This window comes from Anomaloglossus baeobatrachus, chromosome 2, assembly GCF_048569485.1.
Source record: "Anomaloglossus baeobatrachus isolate aAnoBae1 chromosome 2, aAnoBae1.hap1, whole genome shotgun sequence".
In the NCBI taxonomy this organism is placed as follows: Eukaryota; Metazoa; Chordata; class Amphibia; order Anura; family Aromobatidae; genus Anomaloglossus; species Anomaloglossus baeobatrachus.
In genome coordinates this window covers 776,176,000-776,198,247 of record NC_134354.1, presented here as the reverse complement: position 1 = coordinate 776,198,247, position 22,248 = coordinate 776,176,000, and the positions used below count along the sequence as shown (strand labels likewise).

Below are 22,248 nucleotides of genomic sequence, written 5' to 3'. Positions count from 1 at the left end.
CTCTGCTTCGGTCATCACTCATACCTGCAGACCTGTTGATGATTGTTTAGTCTTCAGTTGATCGCACAGGGGTGCAGATGGAGTTAAAAAGAACCTGGCTGCAGGTTTTTGCTATGTAATCTGAGGACAGCATGAAGAAGAGGCTGAGACACTGAATTCAGAGATGTGTCACCTATCAGGCTATGTGCTGTTGTTTCAATACAATGAGTGTTTTATCAACTGGAGATCATCACCTGACTTGAGTAGGTCTCACATGCCTGCTAGTCCGACCATGATCCCAACAGTGATAAGCAGCTCACAGTCAATAGACATTACACACAGAGAGCTGAGGTGTGGGCGGGGTTAGCTTTCTGAGCGCCATTACATGCTGCATCTAAAAACTCTGATTGTGTCACAACTGCTGCACCCAATAAACTAAGTGACACATCATTGGAATCAGAGTCTATTTCCCTACACTATACTGCTCTCAGATGAAGTAGCAAAAATCATTTCCTATAAAGAGGGAGCCACCTGCCTGTCACCACCAACTGATATTGACCGCAACATATATAAGGTTAAACAGCCAGGACCAGTCGCTGCAAGATCTTGGCTGTTCATTAAGCAGAGCTCCTGTGTCTAGTCTTTTTACCAACTATTAAAAAAAAAGAGTTGATGATCATGCCTTCCCCCCCACCAATTATCCCCCTATAAAGAAGACAAACGTAGGCAACAAGATGTGTTAAAAATATAATAATGTGCAAGACCAGTTTTGCTTAATAATATTTACATGTAATTCTGGTAAGTGATCATGTCCATGAACAATACGGTTAGTGTCCCTTTAAGCCCATTGCAGGTTCTCAGGAGTACGGAGTTAATACATAAAGGGGTTATCAATCAAAAGAAACATTTTGGAAGAGCACAGACTACTTAAATTTCAATGCAACCCACACCGATCCCCTGCAGCTCCCGTTCCCTGCTGTTCTCTGTTTTTTGGTCCTAGTCTCTACACAGTGGAAATGCTGGCTGAGGTGTGGCAGTGTTACAGCCAGTGATTGGACATTCCTTCTCAACCAATCAGTGGCTGAGGTGTTGCAGAGCTCCAGCCAGTTATTGGACTTTCCTTCTCAGCCAATCACTGGTTGAAGTGTGTCCATCCAGCAGCTGGTGATTGTAAATTCATGCTCAGCCAATCAGTGGCTGAGACGTGTCCATGCTGCAGCCAGTGATTGGAAATTCATGCTCAGCCAATCACTGGCTGAGGCGTGTCCATCCTGCAGCTAGTGATTGGAAATTCATGCTCAGTCAATCACTGGCTGAGACGTGTCCATGCTGCAGCCAGTGATTGGAAATTCATGCTCAACCAATCACTGGCTGAGGCGTGTCCATCCTGCAGCTAGTGATTGGAAATTCATGCTCAACCAATCAATGGCTGAGACGTGTCCGTGCTGCAGCTAGTGTTTGGAAATTCATACTCAACCAATCAATGGCTGAAACGTGTCCGTGCTGCAGCTGGTGATTGGAAATTCATGCTCAGCCAATCACTGGCTGAGGCGTGTCCATCCTGCAGCTAGTGATTGGAAATTCATACTCAACCAATCAATGGCTGAAACGTGTCCGTGCTGCAGCTGGTGATTGGAAATTCATGCTCAGCCAATCACTGGCTGAGGCGTGTCCATCCTGCAGCTAGTGATTGGAAATTCATGCTCAACCAATCAATGGCTGAGGCGTGTCCATCCTGCAGCTAGTGTTTGGAAATTCATACTCAACCAATCAATGGCTGAAACGTGTCCGTGCTGCAGCTGGTGATTGGAAATTCATGCTCAGCCAATCACTGGCTGAGGCGTGTCCATCCTGCAGCAAGTAATTGGAAATTCATACTCAGCCAATCACTGGTTGAGGCGTGTCGATACTGCAGCCAGTGATTGGAAATTCATGCTCAAAGAATCAATGGCTGAGACGTGTCCGTGCTGCAGCTAGTGTTTGGAAATTCATACTCAACCAATCAATGGCTGAGATGTGTCCGTGCTGCAGCTGGTGATTGGAAATTCATGCTCAGCCAATCACTGGATGAGGCGTGTCCATCCTGCAGCTAGTGATTGGAAATTCATGCTCAGCCAATCACTGGTTGAGGCGTGTCCATCCTGCAGCCAGTGATTGGAAATTTCTTCTCAGCCAATTACTAACTGAAGTGTGGCAGTGTTGCACCCGGTAGATGGAAATTCCTTCTCAGCCAATCACTGGCTAAGGTGTGGCAGTGTTGCAGCTAGTGACTGGAAATTTCTGCTCAGCCAATCACTTGCTGAGGTGTGGCAGTGCTGCATCTAGTGATTGGCGGAGCAGGAATTTTCAGCTTTTTGAGATGTCACCAGTAAGTAGATCCCAGAGGTGACAGAGTAAGATCAGAACAGGATTAGAAAGGGATTGGTGAAGATGAGAATCACTTCCTTATTTTTTTTTATTCTATGGATAACCCCTTTAAATAATAAGTGAATGTAAAAGTTAATGTAGGGAGAAGAATTCGAGATCTTGTCAAATGTTGACTCATTAGCTTAGAATATAAATACGATATATACATTAAAATCATAAGACGTCCTCCAGAGTTTGCCCGGCAGCCTGGGCTGTGAAGGCGGCTATAGAAATTTGTCTCTTGACCTCCTCCCATGCCGAGCGTTGGTCACTTTTGTTCTCAATGTCGAAGAGTGCATCATAGATCCCGGGGAACGACTCCCCCATGTACTTATTGTGGCTGCTCGGAGCATAGATGATATGTCTGTGGACGGAAAAACAAAAGACGTCTATAAAAAGAGTGGATCATAATAAATATATGCTCAAGGGTAATAAGTTGCTAATCTTTTGGACCCCCAAAAATCTCAAGAATGAGAGTCCTAAGTCCTCTGTTTGTATGTAGTGGTGGTGAAGCATGTGCAGCACCATACAAAGTCCATGGGACTGAAGAAGAGCACTGCGCTAAGCCATCATGATCAGTCCCCCACACTTCTCATGGACCAACTGTAGAGCACTACCGCTATAGTCAATCGGGGGGGAACACCCCAGGTTCGCTCACCCCTAGTCTTCACCTCATGTAGCTACGACCAGGGATAAAATTATTCTTATTTCACTTTACCTGTAGAAGGGACGTCGGGGCAATCCCAAGGGGTCGGTGAAGGCTCTCTCCAAGTACATGAGCTGATCATTCACAGACCGGACTTCTATCGGGCTGTAATGAAGATATTGTAAATGTCAGATATATAGATGATCTCTAGATGGATGGATGGTTTCATATTAGGAACCAATAGTTTATTGCCTCCTTCTCTAAGGCCTGGGAGCTATCTAATATCCCATAATCTGGTGCTGATCAATGATTTTCTGTCCCATATCTATGTTGCCTAGAGGTCCGATGCCCAAGTCTTTTGCCCCTGACCCTTATGTTTAATGTGTCTAAATCTCTAAAGAATAGTGGTTTCTAAGTTTTTGTGTAATTATTTTAATTTGTTCAATGGCATTCAGCGGTTTAGTATCTAGCCTCCGATATACAGCAGTTTAATACCCAGCCCTGGTGTCCAGTGGCTTAGTGTCTAGTGCTTTAGTGCCCAGCCCCCGATGTCTAGCAGTTTAATGCCCAGCCTCCATTGTCCAGCCGCTTAGTGCCCAGCACCCGATGTCCATCGGATTAATGCCCAGCCTCCGGTGTCCAGTGGCTTAGTTCCCAGTGACTGGTATCCAGTGTTTTAGTGCACAGCCACCGGTATTCCGCAGTTTAATGCCCAGCCCCCGGTGTCCAGCAGCTTAGTGCCTAGAGCTTTAGTGCCCAGCGGCCAGTATCCAGCAGTTTAATGCCCAGCCTGCAATGTTCAGTGGCTTACTGCCCAGTGACCGGTATCCAGAGGTTTAGTGCACAGCCACCGGTATTCAGCAGTTTAATGCCCAGCCCCCGGTGTCCAGCAGCTTAGTACACAGCCCCCAGTGTCCAGCGGCTTAGTGCGCAGCTCCCGTTATCCAGCAGCTTAATGCCTAGTGACTGATATCCAACCGAGTAGTGTCTAGCCCCCGGTGTCCAGCGGCTTAGTGCCCAGCCATCGGTATCCTGTGGTTTAGCGCCCAGCCCCTAGTATCTTGTGGTTTAATGCCTAGTCACCAGTATTCTGTGGTTTAGTGCACAGCTCCCGGTATCCTGTGGTTTAGTGATCAGTCCCCGGTATCTTGTGGTTTAGTGCCCAGCGCCTGTTATCATGTGATTTACTACCTAGTTCCTGGTGTCCAAGGGAATACCATTAAGCCTCTGGTGTCTATTGATTCAATGTTCAGCCCCATCTCCTTAGCGGTTTGGTACCCAGTTCCAGGAGTCATAATCAGAGACCCTAATAATGCGGGCGTCACATGGTACGATCTATCGTGCGATCGCACGAGCGATCATACCTGCCCCCGTCGTTTGTACATCACGGGAAAATCGCTGCCCCTTGTCGCACAAAGTCGTTAAACCGCCGTCACATGTACTTACCTGCAGAGCGACCTCGCTGTGGGCGTCGAACATCCTCTTCCTGAAAACCGTGACCCCGACGATGCATCGCACGATAGCTCGTCTCGTGTGACGCCCGCATAAATTTTAACCTAGCTCTATCAAAATAGATTTTTAGATTTTTTTTATTTATTATGCTATAAAGGTTTTAAATTAATGTTCCCTCTAATACTTATCTTTCCATTATGAATGCGCATTGTGTATAATTTGCAGCTAAGAATCAGTAGAAATTGCGGAAAAAAAACCCCAAAAACCTTTGACTCACTTTGTAACATCCAGATCTTTCAACCTCGCATGAAATGATTTAGCCGAATTTGTGAAATTTTCAATAGCAGAAAAAAGAGAATCTGAAAAAAATAAAATACATAGAATTAAAAAAGCATATCAGAGATGATCAATGGAGGGTTGTCCATGACTTTCTTTTTTATTACTATAGGCCTAAGAACTACCAGGCAGGTAGTTGCTAACTATTCTGTTCTGCCCGGTGCCGGTCTCTGCCAGCATAGATCGCTCCTGCCGGTGATTCTGTGGCTTCTGTTAACGTCACGTCAACAGAGAAGTAGCTTTTTTTTCGCTGTGCAATTGCACGCTGATTGATAGCCGGCTCCGTGTTACCTAACTGCGGGGAGCCACCTGTCAATCAGTTCGATGTCGGCACTCAGAGCAGCCCGGAAGAGAAAGAGCCGAATCGCCGGCAGGAGAGGTCAGTGATCATAAAATTGTCCTGGACAATCTTTAACTATTGATCACAAAAATAGAAGTTCCATTTCTATTGTTCTCATGATCCAAGTCATGAGACCTCCCTGGGTCAGACCTTCAGCACATTGATACATAAGAATTCTTAGCTTGATTGGGGAACACTGATATGACCACCCAAGAGGTTTCATTTTACCAATGTATGGAGTTTCTCCTATCCAGAAGGCTACACAAGACCAAGCAACAATTACTGTTCTATTAACTTACCAAAAGAAACATGGTATGCCGCCATTTGCAGTTTATGATTCAGTCCCATGTCACGGACGATTTTGGCGTAATTCTTCAGGACATCGGCGTAGTCATTGACATTGAAAGGGATGATCACCTCGTTGGCCAGGTCAAACAGAAGACCACCTCGCACTTTGGCCACCGCCAGGTGATTTTTATAAAGAGGGTCATAGAACTTATCCACGATCTCAAATGTCTCATAGACGCTGTGGTAAACCGGGTAGCCGCTAAATCTTCCCTCTTTCTGAGGAATGAGCAAATGAAAGGCATTAAAGGCTGCTTTACACGTTACAATTTCATATGCAATCTCGTATGCGATCGCACCCGCCCCCATCGTTTGTGCGGCTCGTGCAATTTGTTGCCCGTGTCGTACAAACGAGTAAACCCCTGTCACACGTAATTACCTCCAAACGACCTCGCTGTGGGAGGTGAACATCCACTTCCTGAAGGGGTAGGGACGTTCAGTGTCACAGTGACATCACACAGCGGCCGGCCAATAGAAGCGGAGGGGCGGAGATGAGCGGGACGTAACATCCCGCCCACCTCCTTCCTTCCGCATTGCAGGTGGGACGCAGGTAAGATCTGTTCATCGTTCCCGGGGTGTCACACAGAGCGACGTGTGCTGCCCCGGGTGCGATGAACCACCTGATGTTCAATTTTTAGAAAATGAACGACGTGTATGCGACCAACGTTTTAACGCACAATCAGGGTCGCACGTAGGTGTCACACACTACGATATAACTAACGATGCCGGATGTGCGTCACTAACGACGTGACCCCGCCGACATCTCGTTAGCTATATCATAGCGTGTAAAGCCCGCTTAACACTCGGAAATCAGTTGTCAGCAATGAAAAAATGTAAAAATAAAATTGAGCCTAAAATTCATGACAGTGGGGGTAAGCTAGCCCTTTGGTATAGATATGTTTAAAGGGAACCTGTCAGTCGATTTATGTGGCCCAAACCGTGGGCTGCAAGAATCAAAGCCTGGCTGTACGATTACTTTGAGACGCTTTGATGTTTTCTCAAAAACTTAGTGTAAAGATCTGGGTGAAGACTATAGGGAGAGATGAGGCTAGTGTCCAACCCCGCCCCTGGCTGGCACTCTTTTAGCTCCTTGACAGGTAGCTGCCATGCTTGTACATCGGCTTAGTCATAGTGACAGTTTCTCTCTCGGTAATATAGGCTGGATCAGAGATATGAGTGTATTTGGGGAGCTGTGGTCTTCATTTGCTCATATATATCTGCACAACTTCTACCCTGCACACATTTTCCCATTAAATGCTTTCCTCCCTATCTACAGTCAGTTTTCTCTACCCTTCCTGAGCCTACATATGCTTTTTCCCCTCTACACATTGTATATTTGTGTACAAATCCCTCCACCTCCCTACTGTCATCTCTAACACTAAGAGGAGGGGAGCAGAGAGAGACATCAGGAGACGTGACGGATTTGTAACATTTTTGCAGATCAATCAGCTATTAAGGGACTCCTTTTCTACCATTTTTTCTGCTGCACATTGCCAATGCCTAGGTTTAAAATTGCCTAACTTTTCATGTAGGAATCAAATGAACATACAAAAAAAATGTTCCAAAGTTTGTAATGACAGGCCGTGTACAATCTTTCATTTTTGTTTTACTTCTTTGATTTAAGATGAAATAGGTGACGATTCCTGAAACAGTTTTTATCTTGTTTGTTTTTGGACCTGTTTTTATTTTGTCGCTGTTGCCAGTTTCAGGATTATATAATTACAGCATTTAAGTCTTCAGCGTATCATTTTGCTTCGGGAACAGATATTTAGCTTGCCGTTTGATAGAACTATGGGGTGACTCACTACGTTTTTACATACGCGCCCTTCCTCCCACTTACCAGGTGCTGGAATACAAAACCACTCACCGAGTTTTTTGTGTAGCGAGCTCTTCCAGAAGCGATGCCAAGACGCTGAAAAAATACTTCAAAATCGTTTCCTGACCCCAGTTTATTTATCCTTGTAGAAAAAAAGAGAAAAAATTAATATGTACATTATGGCACATGGCACATAACGGCACTGGATTCCTTCTGTAATGTGTAATCGGTGAAATTAAAGGAGGCACTGCTGTGAATCCTGAGAATGAAGGAAACTCCTATAATGTTGTGATAGAGGATGGGCGACATGGCTGAACAACACATTATTGTTGTGTTTTATTAGAATTATTTGCTTACTTATTAGTTTAAGGTCACTTGCCCTTACACAATTGGAAGGGGGAAGGGGTTGTATAGGCCCCTTTACACACTGAGACTTTCTAGCGATCCCACCAGCGATCACAACCTGGCCGGGATCGCTACAAAGTCTCTGTTCAGTCGCTGGTGAGCTGTCAAACAGGCAGACCTGGCCAACGACGCAGCAGCAATCTGGACCTGCAGAACGACCTAGCTAGTCATTGGGGACGTTGTAAAGCAGCTTTTTGAAAGGGAAGTCGCTAACGAAGTCGCTGTAAAGTCCCCTTTACACACTGAGACTTTCTAGCGATCATGCTGAACAGCGGGAAACAAAGGACCAAAGAATGGTCCTGAACGATTTGTAGCGATCAGCAACTTCACAGCAGGGGCCAGGTCGCTGATAGGTTTCACACACTGCAATGTCGCTGGGGAGGTCGCTATTACGTCACAAAACCGGTGACGTTACAGCGATGTCATTTGCGATGTTGCAGTGTGTAAAGCCACCTTAACAGTGTATCATATTAGTTTGTCTCCATGAACTCTAATTTTAACAGGCCTACAGTTGGTTCATTGTCCTTTATCTGGTGGGGGACTGTGCATCTTTGTTTCTCTTTGCAGGGGGCTTCCCTGATAAACAATCATGCAGACTAGTCGAAGGCTACCCTTCTTCATACTTGGAGTTACAATAAACAAATGTTTAAGGGGGTGGGATATGAGCACCTATCCTCTTCCAAAGGATGGGCGACATGACTGAGCAACACCTTATTGTTGTGTTTTATTAGAGATATTTGCTTACTTGACTTGTTAGTTTAAGGTCCCTTGTCCTTACACAGTTGGAAGGGGGAAGGGGTTGTAACAGTATATCAAATTAGTTGGTTTCCATGGACTCTAATGTTAACAGGCCTACAGTTGTATTCATTGCCTTTCATCTAGTGGGGGGCTGTGCCTCTTTGTTTCTCTCTGCAGGGGGCTTCCCTGATAAACAATCATGCAGACTAGCCGAAGACTACCCTCCTTCATATTTGGGAGTTACAATAAACAAGTGTTTAAGAGGATGGGATGTAAGCACCTATCCTCATCCAGAGGATAGGCAACATGACTAAACACCTTATTGTTGTGTTTTATTAGCGATATTTGCTTACTTATTGGTTTAGGGTCACTTGTCCTTACATAATTGGAAGGGGGAAGGGGTTGTAACAGTGTCTCATATTAGTTGGTCTCCATGGACTCTAGTGTTAACAGGCCTACAGTTGGATTCATTGTCTTTCATCTGGTGGGGGGCTGTGCATCTTTGTTCCACTCTGCAGGGGGTTTCCCTGATGAACAATCATGCAGATTAGCCAGAAACTACCCTCTTTTATACTTGGAGTTACAATAAACAAATTTTTAAGAAGTAGGATGCCAGTGTAGGAATGTGCATGCAGCAGTCTGTGCAATTGGCGTGACCTGGCAGGATTAGTGATGGAACACTGCCCTCTGCTGGCCAAAGGAAGAACAGTAGCCCGGGAATCAAAAGTCACCTAGGGCATAGAAGCCTTGCAGCTTGTTCCTGGAGGGAGGCATTTTAGAGAGGGATGAGTCTAGGAAGAGGGAGTGAGAGAGTTACAGGGAAGAAGTGTCCAGGAGCCGACTGAAAAGGGAGTTCTGGCACGAAGGGAAAGCAGCGCGTGGACGTACAGGCTGAGTGGAAGAAGGAAGCCTCCCCTGCAGAAGATTTGAGCGGCAGAAAGACGGCTCCGGGGCAGACTGAAACAGTTAGTCCGCAAGTCCTGCACTGTCCGGAAAGCTCCTGAAGATGATCCACAAGTCCCATACCACCGCACCGTCCAGAGAGCCTCTGAAAACAACCCGCAAGTCCTGCATCCCCGCACCGTCCAGCAAGACCCCGACTACGCTTGGCAAGACCCTGACTACGCCTGTCAAAACCACCAAGACCCCCACTATGCCTGTCAAGACACCCACTACACCTGTCAAGACCCCTGCTATGCCTGTCAAAACCCCGACTTTGCTTGTGAAGACCTCCAAGACCCCGCTATGCCTATCAAAACCCCGACTTTGCCTGTGAAGACCCCCAAGACAACCGCTATGCCTGTCAAGACCCCCAGTCCAGTCTACATGGTCAAGCCGCGGATGTCGCCAGGCAAGATCGGGATCCATGGGTGACCCGAATCCACTGGGCTGTTGTCTCCTGTCTGGCCGTGCGGTACTTGATATGGGGGACTGTGGTTTGAGCTTAGTGTACTGTGCAATTCAGTGACTGTAACCAGTGAGACGTAGATTAGTAGCTTAGGGCTACGAGGCCCTGACTGGTCCATATTTTCTCCAAAGTAGTTAACGTGGGCCACGAGTTAGTAGAAGGAGTGTTCCCTCCCTGAAGTTTGATAGACCGAGCCTTTATTGATTGCTGTGTTGTTGAGAACTAAAAATTGTAATTCCTCCTACATGCCTCCTTTCTACGTGAGCCCCTATCCTCATCAAGGGGGCTGATCCCAGGCGAGGAGGAAAAGTGAGCCACATGCTTAGTTGGGCGTTAGTTCTGTTATGTGGAGGGGAGAGAATCTGTTGCTGCGGCCAGGTCCTGGTGCCCATGAATGGACTATAGAGATTGAAGCTGGATCAATGTGCTACAGTCTTGATATCTTTTGTCTGGTTTTGAGGACTATCCTAAGGACTATTGTTGCCGGCTGGAGCTGGATACAGTCATAGTGTCCATCATCTGAAGAGTATAAGGAGTAGGGTTGCTGTAAGACCGTTTATAGAAGGAATAAAAATTGTTGTATTTTTAACCTGCCTACGTGATTAATGCAACCCATGGCCTCAGATCTTGACAGTTCTGTATATTTTATATATTTTTTAAGTCCGATAATTGTGGCTGATGACTTTACCATGTTTTACCAGTTTCTATAGCCCCAGTTGATCAATCAATGTGGAATCAAATAATTCACGTGTGGCCATTGGCATGATTGCATGAGGTTTAGCTTTTGGATGCATGCAGCTGCTGCAATCTGAAAGCGCGTCTTTAGCATCCACAATTTATGATGTAGATAGTCTGGGTACAATTAGCCATAGGTTCTGCGATTCACATTACCTGGGAGCATCCTTATAGTCTGTCCAGTTATTCTTTTGGTGCCAGCTGTCATACAGAGATTTACCTTCAAAACCTTCATCTGGGCTCGGGATCTAACATGTGAAATAAGCAGAAAAGGGGATTATTGGCCGCGTGAAGACTACTGCAAGGGGTGGTTTGTTAAAGGGGTCCAAACTAGTGATGAGCGAGCACTACGGTGACGCCCTGGACTGTCAGGTCATCACAGGGCACTGCGCGCTCTTTCTCTTCAGTGCAGTATTCATATCCCTCATGGTTCTGGGTCCCCATCTTACAGTGCTGCCTCCAACAGCAAATCAAGTCCTAGATACACCCTGCACCTCACCCACCAGACACACCAGTGGGCGGATTAAACAGAATAGGGTCGCCTGCCTAGGGTCAGGAAGGGGAGGTGAGGAGTGTTAGAGTAGAGTAGAGTAGTGTGCTGGAGTAGTGATGTGGAGGAGGCAGGGAGCGGTGGCTCCCAAGAGTAGCTGTCTACGTTGCAGATGGTGGTCTGGACCTAGAGGAGTCGGACCCCCGGTAGCAGGGGATTGAGGCAAGGTGTCTAGACCTGTTAAAGAGAACTGTCAGCAGCCTGGTCCTATCACCGGTCCGGGACCGAGGGCACGGTGGGGTACACAGACCCTAGGTCGGGGAGAAGCTTCAGGCAACCCGGCAATTAACCTGCGGAGAGCAGAGCCTTTATGGACTGTTGCCACTAGCTCCAGAATCGGGGCACTAGCGCAACGGGTGGGATAGGGCCTTCCATATAAGCAGCCTACTAAAATCCCAAGCGTGAGCCCTGAGAACAGGCTCCCACACTTAGCCATAGTGGGGATCGGGGCCCAGCAAGTTCCAGACTACCGGGACACTACGGTGAATTTAAACTTTGTGCCAGGAGGTAGGTCACGGACCATCAGGCAGCACTGCAGGGGACTGGACCCAGACGAGCTCCCCTCAGCGGCAGCGACACCCAGAGACTTGGTTTACCCGGTTGTCAGTGTCTGCTTACGTCACCCGGTATCATCATCCAGAGTCCCGGGACCTACCGCTACTCGTGGAGGGTAAGTGGGTAACGACACCTTGCTTCCCCCATTCCATCACCTCGGGTACTCCCAACGGCAGCCACGGTACTCCCAGTTATGGCACACCACGGGTGGCGTCACAAAGTATAACTCCCTGTAAATATCCCCCTTTACTTTAGAGTGTGGCCCCTAAGCCCCCGGGTTCAGAGACCCTCGAGCTATGAACAGACATTGCCCACGGATCCGAGTGGTTCGATCCACTGCTGGGGCGGCACACCCTCATGCTTGGGGATTAAAGCATTTTTTCTGGAAAATTTCCGGGAAAAATGCTCAATTTCCACTCAAGTACCCAAGTTGCACCCATCTGAGCATCCAACTGCTTGTTAGAAGTACCGAGCATCCAAACATGGTTGTGCCCGCTCATCACTAGTTACCAGTACTGAGCACCCGAGCATGGTAGTGCCCGCTCATCACTAGTTACCAGTACTGAGCACCCGAGCATGGTAGTGCCCGCTCATCACTAGTTACGAGTACTGAGCACCCGAGCATGGTAGTCCCCGCTCATCACTAGTTACCAGTACTGAGCACCCGAGCATGGTAGTGCCCGCTCATCACTAGTTACCAGTACTGAGCACCCGAGCATGGTAGTGCCCGCTCATCACTAGCTACCAGTACTAAGCACCTGAGCATGGTAGTGCCCGCTCATCACTAGTTACGAGTACTGAGCAACTGAGCATGGTAGTGCCCGCTCATCACTAGTTACCAGTACTGAGCACCTGAGCATGGTAGTCCCCGCTCATCACTAGTTACAAGTACTGAGCACCCGAACATGGTAGTGCTCGCTCATCACTAGTTACGAGTACTGAGCACCTGAGCATGGTAGTCCCCGCTCATCACTAGTTACGAGTACTGAGCATCCGAGCATGGTAGTGCTCGCTCATCACTAGTTACGAGTACTGAGCACCTGAGCATGGTAGTGCCCGCTCATCACTAGTTACATATACCGAGTATGATAGTGCCCAGATTTCAAATTGTGACACTACGCCCAATGGTCTCTCTTACAATAGACCTATCACATATGCTCCCCTCCTATTTATTCTGTTGGAAACCTTTTTTTACCATGCCAGCTATAGTTTATTCTTTGCTGGTCTGTGAAATGTTGTGTCCCAAACGCTCTTGGGTGAAGGTTGTGTTTAGTTGTACTCATTGCTTGGTGTGGTTGTGGAGTTTTCCCCTGTTGTTCCGTATTTCCTTCCTGCTCTTGTTTTCCTCCTGAATCTCTTATTGTCTTTACCTATGTGTGTGCACTGTTTGATAGAGTTTTGTTTCTCTTTTTCTGTGGTTTCAACACACTCCTGTCCCGTCCCTCCCTAGGTGTTTAAAGCACATTGGCAATTTGTTGAGTATCTGATAGTTACCTGTTTTGTTAAACTGTACACCAGCTGATATAGTAAAGGGGAGCAATCAATTCTTAAGGTATAGTTCCCTGTGAAAATAAAATTAAAAAAAAATCATTGCAGGTTATGAAAACAGACCAATATTATGGATGAGGACAGTTGGGTTGTAGACGTGTCCACATCGTCGGGTCCGTAACCCTTACCTTCCACAGAGGAATCTGCATTGATGTAAGCCACCGCCCTATTGTCAAGTAGCTTAACATTCTCCTACAAAATATAGGAAGACATTACTATCCGTGCAGAAGAGGAAATTAATAGTTTTATCATCAATGATGAGTAAAATTGCAAAAAGTCAATTGCTCGGAAAAATGTGCAAATTTGCGATTTTAATCTTCTTAAAAATGCTGTCGCTTTTCAATTTCATTATAGTCTATGTTACCAGCCTCCGCAGCAGTTTAGAAGCATGGCTGAGCATGCATAGGGCTTACATGCTCTTTATTTTGGCTAACTTTAATGCACCTGTGCTCCATGCTTTGCACCAGCTTTGCAATCATTCAGCAGGTCTAAAGTGATAATCATCAGGAGCGCACCACTCCTGACAAGCAGGAAGTCAAAAGGTACGGGAGCGATGCGCTCCCGATGATGAAACTTTAAAACAACTTTTTAATGCTGGAGGCTTCATGACAACTTTGCTTACATGACCCAAAAATGTTAAAGACTTATCAGTGACTTCCTATTAAACATCATTTTATGGAGTGATTTTTCTCCGAGTCGCCTGGGATTCAGAATCTGCAACAGCCAATACAAACCTGCTGTTTTAAAGCTAAAGTTTGGCTATTAAAAATTGTCATCATAGATCGCAACGCAAATCATGTGTGACTGTGATTTTGTCGAATTATATGCAACTTGTAATCAAAAATCCCACAGGCGTTGCATATTCATATTGCATGACTAGTGTCACAATTTAGCCTTAAGGGTACTTTACACGCTGCGATCTCGCTAGTGAGATTGCAAGCGATCGTGCCCGCCCCCGTCGGTTGTGCGACATGGGCAAATCGCTGCCCATGCCGTACAACCTCGCTTACCTCTGTCACACGGACTTACCTGCCCTGCGACGTCGCTCTGGCAGGTGATCCGCCTCCTTTCTAAGGGGGCGGTTCGTGCGGCGTCATATCGAGATCACACGGCAGGCGTCCAATAGAAGTGGAGGGGCGGAGATGAGCGGGACGTAACATCCCGCCCACCTCGTTCCTTCCGCATTGCCGGCGGGACGCAGGTAAGGAGATGTTCCTCGCTCCTGCGGTGTCACATAGCGATGTGTGCTGCCGCAGGAACGAGGAACAACATCGCTAATAAGCAGAGAACGATTTTTAGTTTCAGGACGACCTCTCCGCGGCAAACGATTTTGACCACTTTTGCAATCGTTTAAGGTCGCTCATAAGTGTCACACGCTGCGATATCGTTAATGACGCCGGATGTGCACCACAAACACCGTGACCCCGACGATAATTCATTAACGATATCGCAGCGTGTAAAGCCCGCTTTAGGATAAAAAACTTCCAAAGTTATATACAGTGAGGAAAATAAATATTTGATCCGCTGCCGATTTTGCAAGTTTTCTCACCTACACATAATGGAGAGATCTGTAGTTTTTATCGTAGGTAACTTCAACTGTGACACAGAATAAAAAAATCCAAAAAATCCCATTGTATGATGTTTAAAGAATTTGCATTTTATTGCATGAAATAAGTATTTCATCACGGACCAACCAGCAAGAATTCTGCTCTCACAGGCCTGTCATTTTTTTTCTCCTACTCTGCACTTATTACCTGTATAAAACACACCTGTCCACAACCTCAATCAATCACACTCTAACCTCTCCACCATAACCAATACCAAAGAGCTGTCTAAGGATACCAGGGACAAAATTGTAGACCTACACAATTCTGGGATAAGCTACTGGATAATAGGCAAGCAGCTTGGCGAGAAGGCAACAACTGTTGGTGCATGTATTAGAAAATGGAGAAAACACAAGATGACTGTCAATCTTACAAGATCTCGCCTCGTGGGCCAAAGATGACTCTGAGAAAGGTCAAAAATCAGCCCAGAACTATATGGGAGGACCTCAAGAAAGCTGGGACCGCAGTTTCAAAGATTACCACTAGTAGAACACTACACTACTACTAGGATGGATGGGGTCATGCATTGTGAGATTTTGGCCAACAACCTCCTTCCCTCAGTAAGAGCACTGAAGATGGGTCATGGCTGGGTCTTCGACAATGACCCGAAACACACAGCCAGGGAAACTAAGCAGCAGCTCCGTAAGAAGCATTTCAAGGTCCTGGAATGGCCTAGGCAGTATCTAGACCTGAACCCAATAGGAAATCTTTGGAGGAGCTGAAACTCAATGTTGCCCAGTGACAGCCCCAAAATCTGAAAGACCTGGAGAAGATCTGTATGGAGGAGTGACCTGAAAGATCTGGAGAAGATCTGTATGGAGGAGTGACCTGAAAGACCTGGAGAAGATCTGTATGGAGGCCTGACCTGAAAGATGTGGAGAAGATCTGTATGGAGGAGTGACCTGAAAGGTCTGGAGAAGATCTGTATGGAGGAGTGACCGGAAAGACCTGGAGAAGATCTGTATGGAGGACTGACCTGAAAGACCTGGAGAAGATCTGTATGGAGGAGTGACCTGAAAGACCTGGAGAAGATCTGTATGGAGGACTGACCTGAAAGATGTGGAGAAGATCTGTATGGAGGACTGACCTGAAAGATGTGGAGAAGATCTGTATGGAGGAGTGACCTGAAAGATGTGGAGAAGATCTGTATGGAGGATTGACCTGAAAGATCTGGAGAAGATCTGTATGGAGGAGTGACCTGAAAGACCTGGAGAAGATCTGTATGGAGGACTGACCTGAAAGATCTGGAGAATATATGTATGGAGGAGTCACCAAGATCCCTGCTGCAGTTGAAGTGTACCAATGTATCAAATACTTATTTTCCCCACTGTAGCTTTGCAGGGTTTTATAGCTTTGTATCAGTACAATGTTATGTTCTTGATATTTGAGCCATTTCCAAATCCTCTTGGGCTATTCTCTCTATGGACCACATTGGAGTCGCATAGTGTGCTTGTTTGCTCTATGGTCTTCTTGTCCTTGGGTGCAGCCATATTGTAGACTTATTAGGAAAATGCATTTTACATCTGCATTGGCTTTTGAAGCTAAAATGTACTTTATAGCTCATGTATTAACTTTCCTCAGTTGCACAGTCTACTACATAAAAAACAAATTACAGACCCGTTACCTCTGCCCACTCTGTAGAGCCTAAAAGTCCAAACTCTTCTGCATCCCAACTGGCAAAAATAATTGTCCTCCTTGGCCTCCAACCTAAAAGGAAGAATATGTAGAGCGGATTGAGTGTTGTACTCTATGTGTAGCTCTGATTTTATGACCCATAGCAACCAGAGAATATAAGTGGCTAAACTAAGGGTGGTGACCCTCCCCATGGCCACCCTGCACCCTCCCATGCAATGCGCTTATGCTGTCCCCATGGGACCTTATAGTAGTTGGATGCCTATCATGGCCCTATAGGTCTGCTGCTATGTATGGAAACCCAGTAGGATTATAGTAGAATGCTGAAAAGATCACATGGCCAAGTTCCTTTGCAAGATCGACACATTTAAACAAAAATAAATTAAAAATAATAATAATAAAAAAAATAAAAAAATAAATATATATATATATATATATATATATATATATATATATATATATATATGAACAACGACAGAGCAAGATCCAGCAATAGCGTGAGCAGTCCAGGATGCTGTTAAAACTTTTTCTTTCACTTTATTTGCAAATCCATTAAAAGGCAATGGTCCAAGTGTTGCGGGCGGAGGAGGGGACGCTGCGCTCTCCCACTGCTCGGGTCCGGCTGCTGCTGCTGCTCGGCGGTGGCTCGAGCGGTAAGCCGGATCCCGGGGACTCGAGCGGCGTTCCTCGCCCGTGAGTGAAAAGGGGTAGGGATTGATTGGATGGTGGGGATTTGGTTATATTGTCCGTGATGCCACCCACGGTTGTGGTGATTTTGGTGACACCACCGCTGCTCTGCACGGGGATCCCGGGAGCGATGACAGGGAGCAGCCTGGATGTTAGTTCTCCCCTCCGTGGGTAGGGGGTTGGTTGTCCCGGGGCCCAGTGATGGGGTAGGGATGGACGGCAGGTGGGTTGCAGGGCCTGGGGAGGTGCAGGGTCGCAGGGGCAGTGCTGTGCCGCACGGCACGGTGGTACTCACTCAGCCAATGATGAAGACACAGTTCTCGGTAAAACACACTATGGGGAGATAAGGTATGCACACCAGTGACTATGTAAGGGGAATACATGGAATAGCAGGAACTGCTGTGTGAATACTGACTTGAAAAATCCAATAGCTATATGTAAAGTGAAAATGTGAAAAATGGAATCTGCATTACTGCCATGAACATATGAATCAAGAGAAATTCAGTATTCACACAGCAGTTTCTGCTATTCCATGTATTCCCCTTACATAGTCACTGGTGTGCATACCTTATCTCCCCATAGTGATGTTTTTTTAGGTTTTTGCACCCAGTTCAGACTTAGAATGGTGTTCCAAACGTTATCCTTATTGTTAGTAGTTTTTCGTTTGTGAACCCTCCCCACACACCTATTGCCAATCCATATCATACGCATATATAGCCTGGGTCTCAGCTTCCCATACACGGTAAGTTTTTTAACTGCATGAGAGGACACACACAAGCTAGGGACCCCAACGTAGAGAAATACTTTGGCGTAGTGTTGGGGCTCTATTGCATTGATCAATTCAGTAGCTAAATTTCTCTTGATTCATATGTTCATGGCAGTAATGCAGATTCCATTTTTCACATTTTCACTTTACATATAGCTATTGGATTTTTCAAGTCAGTATTCACACAGCAGTTTCTGCTATTCCATGTATTCCCCTTACATAGTCACTGGTGTGCATACCTTATCTCCCCATAGTGATGTTTTTTTAGGTTTTTGCACCCAGTTCAGACTTAGAATGGTGTTCCAAACGTTATCCTTATTCTCGGTAAAACACACGGCTGGATGGACGGGTCCCACAGACGGCTGCGGTGGTTTCTGCTCCCGGCAGGTTGATGGTGACTGCCTTTCCCTGCACCTGTGTAGTGTTTGGTTCCAATGGGTTCCCACCGGTAACCCGCTCCCCAGCTTTGATATGGGCTTGAGGAGCCCCTTTTGCCCGCAGGCTCTGGCCCTGGGAACAGTAGCCTTGGCGGTGGCTGTGCTTCCCTCTCACGGTTGGACGGTTGCCTTCTGACGGGACTTGGCTGCTGGGGAACCCAAGAGGTTCCCTTCGCTAACGGATTTGACAAATTCTCGGCGACTCCTAGCCTTGTCAGGGTCCGTAAACCCCTGCCAGATGGTGCTGACTTCTCTTTGTGTACCGGTCCGGTACCGCCGGGCCACCGCCCGTCCACGGACCTTACGGCAAACTCCGATCGGTCACTCCTGCAGACGGTCACCACCGTCTGCCAACCTTGCCGATCCGTCCGGGCCACACACCCGGACCAACTTCAGTCTGCTCTACTGCCACTTCACCTCCTCTCACTTTCCACTCTAAAACTGAACTCTCTACTTTTCCCGCCTCCAGGACTGTGAACTCCTCGGTGGGCGGGGCCAACCGCCTGGCCCACCCCCTGGTGTGGACATCAGCCCCTGAAGGAAGGCAACAAGGGTTTTGTGTTTGACTTTGGTGTGCCTGACCGGGAGTGTGGGGTGTGTTAGTGTTGTTCTCTGTGGCCCCTGGCTTGTCCAGGGCGCCATATTCCCCCTTAGTAAAATGCAGACCGTCCGCGGGCTGCCCGTCCATCACCGGTTTTATTTTCACAACTGGAAAAAAAGGTAAAACGGTAAACAGATTAGAATCATAATGACATCTTCCCACATCGGGAGGTACTCTTACTTAAACGTTGCAAACGGTACGGCTTCCGCTCTCTCCCACCCAAGTAACCTGGCCCTGATGCTGCCCCTAAGCAAACAGGCAGCACCCCTTGACCCCAGTCCAGCACAAGTTACCCGAGCGGGTTCTGTACTTTTCAGGGGACCCACGTCCATGGGGAACCCCTGAAACCCCCAGAGGATTGCCACCGGTTGCGATAGTGGCGGGCCTGGGCCATCTCTTCCCTCCAGTCCAAATCAGCCTCTCCGGAGGCGGTCACGGTAAAGCCAACAACATATTTATTTACAAGCCACTAAGTTTGTGGTTGCCCTGACAGTTCTCGGGCTTGTCCGTAGCAGTTTCTACGCATTTGTAAAGGGTGTCCCAACGGGGACCAGTTGCCGGCAACGACCGGTGCAAATCAAGGCTTCAATCAGGTGAACTTCCCATCAATTATTTACTTATCATCCATAAAACTTTTAAAACTTTCAACCGGTTGCTGGTGGTCCCAACGGGGGACAATTGCAACGGGACCCCGCTGCCATCACTCGGATTCTTCGGCGTCGGTCGGGGGAGGGGGCGCGGTACACACTCGGGCCTCTTGGCTGCCCCTCAGCTTTGCGTCCAACGCAAACCACCCCCTTTCCCCGCAGTGCCGGGTGTATTGCACCAGGTCTCCTGGCATCAGGTTGCGGCCTGGGTGCTCCTCCGGCAGGTGGGCATTAACATCCCGCCGGGCTATAAAGACTTCGGCCTCCAGGCCCGGCTCATAACTAAATCCATAGCCCCGGCGGACATCAAACTGGCTCACCTGCCCTTCATACAGTGGGCCCCGGACACGGAAGGTCGCTTGGCGGAGGCTTTCTTTCTCCCGGATCGTACGGGCCACCAACTCCGCCTTCTTCTTCTCCCTTTCCGCGATCTCCGGGCCCAGCGGTGTCGGCTCCCTGTCCCAATACGGGGCTGCTGCGAGCTCCGGCGCACGGGTCGGGCCCCGCGAGACCTTCTGGACACTGCCCACCACTGGCAGTCTGGGTGGAAGGTCCCGCAGTGACTTGGCCTGGGGTGCTGCCCTGCAGCGGCAACCCGGCGCAACCTCAGACGAGGTGTGGGGGATGGGCACAGGGGTCCTTTTCCGCCGGGCCTTTTGCACGGAGGAGCGGCCTGTCGGCTCCGGCTCGGGGGGAGTCTCCGTAGATGCCTCCGGTTTGGGCTTCGGCATCTTCCATGGTAGCACCTCTGGTCGATCACGGGCTCCGGCTGCAGGTTGATCCGCCGGGGCGGACATGCGGGGTACCGCTACCGGTTGCGGTGGTAGCGGGCCTAGTGACAGGGGCGCGGCGGCCGGTACGGGTAGCGGGGAAGGTAGCTGGGTGAGCGGGTGTGGACCGGGTCCCTCGGCCGCGATGACCGACCCACTAGGGACACAGGGGCGTGGGTCACTCACCCTCCCTTCCGAAGCTCCCTCTTCCTCGCGTCTCCGCACGGTCGCTACAACCTCCGCCATGTCGGCCTCCCACTCCTCCAGGAGGAGCTGCATTTTGACCTGCAGCCGTTGCTGGAGCTGCGCGGTCTGGATCTCCACCCACGCCGCGGTTCCAGGCGCGGGGGCTACGGTGCTGCGGGACGTCATGTACATGGCTCCGGCGGCCTCTTCCAGGAACAAGAAGGCCGCAGGGTCCTGGCGTCCCTGCTTTTATAGCCGCGGGCTACATGCGGCCAGACGCCATCAGTCCCCCTTAGTCTCTTTCCGGTACCTCCTCTACAGGGGCGGGGTTTTGGCCTTCACGCCTCCACTACTCGAGGAGACGCTCGAGCGGGAACTTTTCGCGCCCAAGATGGCGGCTTCTCAAATTTTCCGGCCGGACACCTCCGGCGGTAACAAGGCGCACCTCTACCAGACGGCAGAGCGGTAGGATCCTGTTCGTGACGCCAAGTTGTCGCGGGCAGAGGAGGGGACGCTGCGCTCTCCCACTGCTCGGGTCCGGCTGCTGCTGCTGCTGCTCGGCGGTGGCTCGAGCGGTGGGCCGGATCCCGGGGACTCGAGCGGCGCTCCTCGCCCGTGAGTGAAAAGGGGTAGGGATTGATTGGATGGTGGGGATTTGGTTATATTGTCTGTGACGCCACCCACGGTTGTGGTGATTTTGGTGACACCACCGCTGCTCTGGACGGGGATCCCGGGAGCGATGACAGGGAGCAGCCTGGATGTTAGTTCTCCCCTCCGTGGGTAGGGGGTTGGTTGTCCCGGGGCCCGGTGATGGGGTAGGGATGGACGGCAGGCGGGTTGCAGGGCCTGGGGAGGTGCAGGGTCGCAGGGGCAGCGCTGTGCCGCACGGCACGGTGGTACTCACTCAGCCAATGATGAAGACACAGTTCTCGGTAAAACACATGGCTGGATGGATGGGTCCCACAGACGGTTGCGGTGGTTTCTGCTCCCGGCAGGTTGATGGTGACTGCCTTTCCCTGCACCTGTGTAGTGTTTGGTTCCAATGGGTTCCCACCGGTAACCCGCTCCCCGGCTTGGATATGGGCTGGAGGAGCCCCTTTTGCCCGCAGGCTCTGGCCCTGGGAACGGTAGCCTTGGCGGTGGCTGTGCTTCCCTCTCACGGTTGGACGGTTGCCTTCTAACGGGACTTGGCTGCTGGGGAACCCAGGAGGTTCCCTTCGCTAATGGATTTGACAAATTCTCGGCGACTCCTAGCCTTGTCAGGGTCCATAAACCCCTGCCAGATGGTGCTGACTTCTCTTTGTGTACCGGTCCGGTACCGCCGGGCCACCGCTTGTCCACGGACCTTACGGCAAACTCCAATCGGTCACTCCTGCAGACGGTCACCACCGTCTGCCAACCTTGCTGATCCGTCCGGGCCACACACCCGGACCAACTTCAGTCTGCTCTACTGCCACTTCACCTCCTCTCACTTTCCACTCTAAAACTGAACTCTCTACTTTTCCCGCCTCCAGGACTGTGAACTCCTCGGTGGGCGGGGCCAACCGCCTGGCCCACCCCCTGGTGTGGACATCAGCCCCTGGAGGAAGGCAACAAGGGTTTTGTGTTTGACTTTGGTGTGCCTGACCGGGAGTGTGGGGTGTGTGGGTGTTGTTCTCT

At 48.9% G+C, this 22,248-nt stretch overlaps 1 protein-coding gene across 2 annotated transcripts in view; it reads right to left on the bottom strand.

Moving 5' to 3' along the window:
- Positions 1–713: 713 nt before the first annotated feature.
- The window catches only part of LOC142292299 (putative N-acetylated-alpha-linked acidic dipeptidase), a 166,250-nt gene continuing 144,715 nt past the window's right edge, over positions 714–22,248 (bottom strand). For both annotated transcript variants that reach the window (XM_075337569.1, XM_075337570.1), the window contains 9 exons: positions 16,488–16,570; positions 13,388–13,451; positions 13,206–13,273; positions 10,763–10,854; positions 7,372–7,462; positions 5,459–5,723; positions 4,761–4,842; positions 3,104–3,196; positions 714–2,749 (listed from right to left, as the gene is read on the bottom strand). In XM_075337569.1, coding sequence (XP_075193684.1) covers positions 2,560–2,749; positions 3,104–3,196; positions 4,761–4,842; positions 5,459–5,723; positions 7,372–7,462; positions 10,763–10,854; positions 13,206–13,273; positions 13,388–13,451; positions 16,488–16,570 — 1,028 coding nt within the window. In that variant the 3' untranslated portion in view covers positions 714–2,559. The remainder of the gene's footprint in view (positions 2,750–3,103; positions 3,197–4,760; positions 4,843–5,458; positions 5,724–7,371; positions 7,463–10,762; positions 10,855–13,205; positions 13,274–13,387; positions 13,452–16,487; positions 16,571–22,248) is intronic.